The sequence below is a fragment of the Nyctereutes procyonoides genome, unplaced genomic scaffold (assembly GCF_905146905.1).
Source record: "Nyctereutes procyonoides isolate TBG_1078 unplaced genomic scaffold, NYPRO_anot_genome, whole genome shotgun sequence".
NCBI classification, from domain to species: Eukaryota; Metazoa; Chordata; class Mammalia; order Carnivora; family Canidae; genus Nyctereutes; species Nyctereutes procyonoides.
Window position 1 is genome coordinate 4,149,248 of NW_026575131.1, and position 7,959 is coordinate 4,157,206.

General features: G+C 39.5%; 1 protein-coding gene across 1 annotated transcript; it reads right to left on the reverse strand.

Annotated features, from left to right (window-relative positions):
• Positions 1-6,651: 6,651 nt before the first annotated feature.
• LOC129521625 (vomeronasal type-1 receptor 90-like) lies at positions 6,652-7,578 on the reverse strand. Its single transcript, XM_055343265.1, has one exon. The coding sequence runs from the start codon at positions 7,576-7,578 to the stop codon at positions 6,652-6,654; it is 927 nt and encodes a 308-aa protein (XP_055199240.1).
• Between the last annotated feature and the right edge of the window lie 381 nt (positions 7,579-7,959).

Below are 7,959 nucleotides of genomic sequence, written 5' to 3' on the forward strand. Positions count from 1 at the left end.
GCATTATATAGGAGCATATCTGAAATAATTCAAATGTTCTCTTCCCCAAATTGTCCATTTTTCTACCAATTGGTTTATGACAGGTACTTTTTCAGATAGGAGAGGGACTATTCACACTTGAGCTCTTTTTAGTTCTGGAAGAGTAGACCTGAAACCAGGATATCAGACACACAACAGGACACTTCTGACCAAAGATATGCCTAAGTAGATTGTAAGAATATTCACAAAGAATAGTTATTTATACAATTTATGGAAAAGGAGATTTCAAGCCAGATGAATTCATTTTCAATAAAGCATTGACTCTGGAGGAGGAACATGAATGTGGTAAAAGTGAAAAACCAATTTCATTCGAGCTCAGAGCTTATTCCTCGAAGAAAAATATCCCATAATCACTTGAGGGCATTTCAATTGTAGTGTAGACAAAGATGAGAGAAGCTGCTAGCCTGAATTCTTATGTACATAACAAGTGTGGGAAATTATTCTGTAAGAGCACAACCCAGGCAGGAGTAAAACTTTTAAAATGTAATCAGTATGGGAAAAACTTCAGTCATAACAAACCTCATAAGATCTGTAAGGATTAATAGTTGAGAGATTCCCATAAGTGTAATAAATGTAGGAGAGTTTTCACTAGGGAAGAGAGCAGACAAGTCATACTGTAAAGAATTCCTCTGATTTTACTGTAAGTGAGAAGCTATAATGCCAGGAGTTAAAACTCCTTAGCCACCAAAATTCTGCAGCGATGATAATCCTTATAAATGCAATGAATGTGGTAGAGCTTTCTTCAGTGAGTCATACTTTATTACACATCAGAAGAAAACCCTAGTAGATTTCTAGGGTTGCCATAACAAATGACCACAAACCGAATGACTACCTAGCAATATATTTTCAACATCTGTACAATATAAGTTTGGCATCCATTGATTGTGTTCATCCCTTAGAATTGGTCACATTTTCCTGATGCTTTGTATATTGAGTCATTTTGAATTATATTTAGACATTGTGAGTATTATGTTGTGTTCTCAGTCTTGGTATATGCCTCGTGAGACGTTACTTTGCTGTAGAAAGCAATCGACCTGGTTTGGGTCAGTCAGCCTTTGTGTCTGGTTGAGATTGTGTATTAGACCACGTAGCTCCATTGTTTCGTATGTGTGCCATATGTGCTCAGGGATTAGGCTGGGACACCTGCAGAGACCCACACAGAATTAGGAGCCCGTTTCTGGTTCTGTCCTCTGGAATTCCCTCCCACACTCTCTGGTCCTCAAGGGCTCTTTTCCTGTATTCACTGGCCTGAGGGATATGGTTTCTATTACTCTTGCCAGGCCAATCCAGGAGAAAAAAAAATCCATGAGAGCCAAGAATTGGGTAACTCAGCCCCGTTCATATACATCTGGTTTATTTTTCAAGTATTTTTGATCTTTGCTCACGTTGAAGTCTTATATTCATGTCTAATATCTTCATGCTTATATTACATATGTGGCTATTACAATATCTGCACTCTTGGTTATTACAGCATCTAGATTCTTAATTTCAACAGAAATTAGGCTTATGTATGTCTTCAAAGTTTAGATTTTTTTTCACTCATATATAGCTGATCTTACTCTTGGAACTATTTTATGAATGAATTACTATTTGCTTCCCTCTTGTTCTTGAGGAATAACTAGAGAATGTCTATTCTGAATCATACACACTTGTGAAATTTGAAGTCCAGACTAATATGAAGGAAGACCTCCATTACTATCAGATCCATCTGAAAATTACAAAAGTAAAGTGAAAACATTTTAAATTGAAATTTGGTGGGAGGAAAAAAAAAAAAGAAATTTGGTGGGAGGGCTCCAGTTCTTCTCTAGTGAAAACTTGCTCTTGCTAATTACAGCTATAATCTTTGGGAAGAACCTGAAAAATGGCTACCTGAGGACTCTGAAAAGTGAATAAAAGCAGGCCAAAGGTGGAGCAAGCCAAAATTTGGAGATGCATCCTGCTTGTGGGTGAGTTCCCCATTTCTTTTCTCTCATGAAGTAATGATAGAAACCACATTATTCTAGCCAGAGGAAAGAGGGGAAGGGGACTTTGAGGGTCACAGAAAACTGTGACATGCTACAACTTGGGCGAATCTTGAGGTGCTCAGTGAAATAAGGACAAATATGGAATGATTCCACTTATGTGAGGTCCTTGGAGTCATCAGATTCAGAGATGGAAAGTAGGCCTGCATCTGAATCTGATGACTTCAGGGACAGAAAGTAGGCTGGAGATCGCCTACTGGGGACTGGGGCAGGGACAAGTTTCATGGGGACAGAGTTTCAACGACACACGATGAAAAGAGTTCTGGAGATGGATGCCGGGGATGGTTACCCAACAACGTGCGTGTGCCAAAGCCACTGAACCACATATTTAAACATAGTTAAGATGTTAAATTTGATGTGTGAGGTATTTTATACCAAGTTTTAAAAGGGAAAAAATTGCTTTGTCTTTATGTCTGTTTTACCTTAGAACAGCCACCTGTGACTTCCTCTGCTCACGTTTTAATGTGGTGTATCTCTCACTCCCTGTTTAAAGTATTTGTATTTAGGGATCCCTGGGTGGCGCAGTGGTTTGGCGCCTGTCTTTGGCCCGGGGCGCGATCCTGGAGACCCGGGATCGAATCCCACGTCGGGCTCCCGGTGCGTGGAGCCTGCTTCTCCCTCTGCCTGTGTCTTTGCCTCTCTCTCTCTGTGACTATCATGAGTAAATAAAAAAAAAAAATAAAAAAAAAATAAAGTATTTGTATTTAGAAAACATATCTTATCTAGTATGGAACTTGTTTTTCTTAAATCACTCTTAATATTTGTCTTTATTCGGATTATTGAGATTATTAACATCTCATATAATTATTGATACAGTTGGATTGAGATCTATCATTTCCTGATGTATTTTCTATTTATCTCTTGTTTTTTTATTCTTCTCTTCTGCTTCTTTCTTTTGAGTTATTATTTTTTAAAGATTTTATTTATTTATTTGAGAAAGTGTGAGAGAGAGAGAGAGAGAGAGAGAGAGAGAGAGGAGAGAGAGAGAGTGAGCACAGGCAGGGGGAGCAGCAAAAGGAGAAGCAGGCTCCTCGCTGAACAGGAAGCCCGACATGGGGCTCGATTTCAGGACCCCAGGATCATGACCTGAGCCTAAGGCAAAAGCCACCGAGGTGCCCCAGGTTTCAGCAGTTTTATTATGATCTGTCTAGGTATGGTTTTATTCAAATTTTTCCTGCTTCAGGTTTGCTGAAATTCTGTGTCTTTAAATCACAATTGGGTAGTTTTATGACTGTTATTTAAAAAATTATTCCCCCCCATCCCTTTCCCCTTTCTTATCATAATAACCAATTACATATATTTTAAATCTTTTGATATTGTGTGACAGGTCAGTGAAACTCTGTTCATGTTACTTATTCTCATTTCTTGTATTACTGTCTCCTATCATCTCCATTTTGCTATTGAGCAGAGAGGGAGGTCTTATTTCAGGTATATAGTACTTTCTATTCTAAAATGTCCACGTGCTTATTTTTGTAATTTTGCTTACTCTACTGAGAAATCCTATCTTTCTGTTCCTTCTTAGTTACTTTCCTTTACTTTATAGAACCTAGTCATCAAAGCTTCTTAAAAGTCTGGTAATTTCAACATCACGTGAACGTGGGTTTGGCCTCTGTTGAAAGTATCTATCCCTTAGAGTTACTCACATATTCCTCATTTTTTGTACGGCAGGTGATTTTGCATTGTATCTTGAACTGTCTGAATACTCTGCTGTGTTCTCAGTCCTGCTGTGGAGAATGCTGATGTTTAGAAGACAGCCAACCCAGTCCGTTTAGTGTATACGTGTTGCTTTGTCTTCTTGCCCCATTGGCTAAATCTCTGCTCTGTTTGTTTGGGCCTTCTCCAGACATGCTCAGGGGGTAAGATGAAACCCTTGCAGGAACAGGTGCAGAGTTGGAGAACCCCTTCTCTGATTGTCTCATCTCTGGCTTTCCCTCTCACACCGTCTATCCCTCAAGGGCTCCTTTCCTTCTTTCTCTTGGTCAGAAGGACATGACCTCTTCCATGCTGCTTCATGAGAAAGAAAAAAGGTATTCTAAAAAAGAAATGGGAAACTATCCTCTTTGTAGGATGGATCTCCAGCTTTTGGCTCCCTCTATGATTGACCTGTTTCTGTTATTTTGGGGTCCTGACAGGTTTTTTAAAAAAATATTTGGTCCAGGGGCACCTGGGTGGCTCCATGGTTGAGGGTCTACTTTTCGCTCAGGGGTCCTGGAATCAAGTCCTGCATCAGGCTCCCTGCATGGAGCCTGCTTCTCCCTCTGCCTGTGTCTCTGCCTCTCTCTGTGTGTCTTTCATGAATAAATACAAAAAAGCTTTTTTAAAAAAGATAAAAAATATTCTGTCTTCATGATTTGCCCATTCTAGACACTTCCCATAAATGGCATCATACAACATGCGGCCTTTGGTGTGTCTAGTTTCCCTCCCTGAGCATAATGTTTGCAAGGTCCTTGCATGGTGTAGCATGTAACCAATGCCTGCTTCCTTCTCATGGCTGAATAATACTCCATCGTGTGGCTACCCCACACTCTGTCCCGTTCCTCGGGTTGCTGGACAGCAGTCCCTCTCTAAACTCTTCCTAATTTCCTAGTCTGAGGGCAACCCCAGCGGCTGCCTGCCACCCCTCTGGGGCGAGCTGAGAGGGAGCCCCTTCCCCTGGACTCCCACGCCTGTCCTTGTCCACCCCTTGGCTCTTCCCCCTGCCCCTTATCCCACTGACCTTTACTACCATCTGGGGCTCAACCCAACAAGTCTACCACCAGACATACAGACCCTCCGAGAGGCTCACACATGTGCCAAGTGACCAAATGCCTCACAGAGGCATTAATTGAAATATCAAGAGGCCCAGAGAATCAAAAGATCCACCCGTGGGGACTGATTATATAAATTCAGACGCTTCTGTAAACTGGAATGTTCTGCAGCTGTGACCTGCATGGAGACCTGGGCCCTGCCCTGGCCCAGCAGGCAAAAACTCATTATCCAGGTTATCACTCGATGTCTCAAGAGCAACACAGCTTTCAGCTTGCTTAATATTCTGGTCTTAGATCATTCTTCATATTTGAACCCTGGCATTATGTTTATTTTATTTATTTATGTTTATTTTTATTTTATGTTTATGTTTATGTTATTTTAGGTATTTAAAGGAATGTTTACTGTAATTTATCCACAATTTATAAAAAGAGGTGTTCATACTGACTAGACTATCTTATCACCTGTAGGAACAATAGTCACATTGTATGTGTCAGGAATGTGATTTTTCAGACTCTTTACACAGACTGTGTTGGAGGAAAAAATGTATGTTGTCAATAATCTTGACTTTGTGACACATTCATTCTGTGTTGCTTCTAATATTATATTATAGGAAGAATAATAATTTTAATGTTTTGATTGCATTTTTAAAAATGAAATAACACCATGGGGCACCTGAGTGGCTCAGTCAGTTAAGTGTTTGCCTTTGGCTCAGACCATGATCCCAGGGTCTTAGGATGGAGCCCTGCATCAGGCTCCTTGCTCAGCCGGGAGCCTGCTTCTCCTCCCTCTGCTCCTTCCCCTGCTCCTGCTGTGGTTCTCACTCCCTCTCAAATAAGTAATAAAAAAAATGTTAAATTAAATTAAAAAATCTTTTTAAAAACCCACCAGAATTTGATATTATAATCTTCATGTTACTAAAGGGATATAACAGTGGTTAAAATTATTGACCTCTGGTTTCTGAATCTGACATATACAATTAAAGATTTGAATTCATGTTCTGTTCTGCCTCCTTGTATCTAACTTCATTTAAAAAAATATATATATATAGTCTATAGGTTCTACTAACATATAAAGATTTAGTACATAATGTACTAATGTACAAAGATTTATACATTTTGCAAGAGGATAAATAATTCTTACATGTAAGCATTTTGCTGTTATTCGCTGATGTTATAAATTATGTCTAGATAATTAAAACTGCAAGACTTATTTATGGACTATGTAGAGATTTTCTCTGACCTTGTACATGCTCAATATTTAAAACTCTGTCTTACAAATATATTCTGTGCGCACATACAGACACACACATATGTACATATTATTTTAATAAGTGATTAAAGTCTTCAAATTGGTTATCTAGGTTTTGTCTTCCTTGTTTTTCACTTTGTCATTTAACAACTTACTTGAGTTAGCTGATCTGTAATAAACTATACATACTTGAAACATACAAATGGATTCTTTCAACATATATACACATCATGAAAATATCACATCCCCCCTCACCCCCAGACTTTCCTCGCGTCCCTTTGTAAATCTTGCCTTCTGCTTTTCTTGTTCCCCTCGGCCACCTGCAGATAGTCACTGATCTCCTTATCACTTAAAAGTTTGTTACTGGGTTAGGGGTCCAATTCCTATGAATGAGATTTGAATGAAATCCCTGAATTATCTCATATAGGTATACTCTTAAATGATCTACTATGTAGTTGTGAGCCATGTGTACCAAAATAAACAAGCTTAACAGAAAAAGCTTTATGTTTCAGTTAACCCAGAGAGCACACCCTTTACACTATGATGAATTGGTTTGAAGTCAGTGCCTTGGATCATCCTTTAAAGGCATAAACTGTCACAGAAAAATTACACATTTATTGTCGTCCTTTGATTTTTGTCTTTTGGTGCTGATGAGCAACAAAGGACTGATGGTGGCATAGCCATTTCCCACAATCATTTGGACACACAGACGCACAGGGTCATTGTTCCACAACATTCTTGAAGAAGAGGAGACAATGAAGTCCAAAAAGTACATGACCACAAAGAAACTCATGAGTAACAGAATGGTCGTAGTGGCCTTTTTTTCTGGAGATGTCTTTGGAGAAAGATTGGTGCTGTGAAGATGCTGGGTCTGCCTCTTATGCTGGTACAAAAGAATCACCATGTACCCACTTGAGAGGGCCATAAGCCCCATCATGGAGACTTCCTGGAATGCCACCAGTGCAAAATATATGTACCTAAAGAAGTAGCTCACAGGACAAAGTGAGCAGGATTCAGTGACAAATAGAAGACAGGCTGAGGTCACATTGGGGGTGGCAATAGTAGATATTAAGAAATTACTATTAATGGCCGTATTGAAGACCCAGAGGAAGAAAATGCTATACATGTTTTGGTGTGATGATTTATGTTTGAACTTTGCCAAGTAGGAGCTTCGGGGACTCAGGATGATGGCCTGGGTGACACTTAGGAGGCAGGTGGTACAAAAAGATAGGCCCCTCATCAATCTGTACATATAGATAACTGATTTACATTTTATGTCATCCCAAAGTTTCTGGGACCCAAAGATGTCTGCAGTCATGAACCCCATGGTTAGTAGCATGACTATGTGGATTAGGGCCAAGTGAACAATGATCAGGTCAGTTGGCTTAGGCCTGTGCTTGAGAAATAGGGAGTTGACGTGGACGATAAGAAGGATGGCATTGGCTGTGATCCCAATTCCAATTTCGGAGAAAGAGGCGTTCCTTACATCAATAAAACTGGAAGGTTTGTTATTTTTATTCATCTTTATGATGGTGGAAAATAAACATGTAGTAAATGCCTAAGGAGAAGCTCAAGAAAAACTCTTTATCACAAATATGAACAAAGTTATCAACTTAACCATCACAATTGCCATCCTGAAAATAGGTGGAGTAATCCCAATGTCCTGCTTCCTACCCTTTAGTGCAGAAGACCACTCTAGCACCCTCCTGAAAGCCATCTCCAAATTCCCCTCATTTTGCAACTTCCCAGTCTTCCCTGGATTGTGTTTCCATTGTTGGGCTCATAAAGCCAATTTGCCTTTGTACTTACAGAAACCTGATAAAATGCTGGATATATAGTAAGAGCTATATAATTTTTGGATATAATTTTTGCTGGATTACAGTGAGGGAAATTGCCTAAAAGT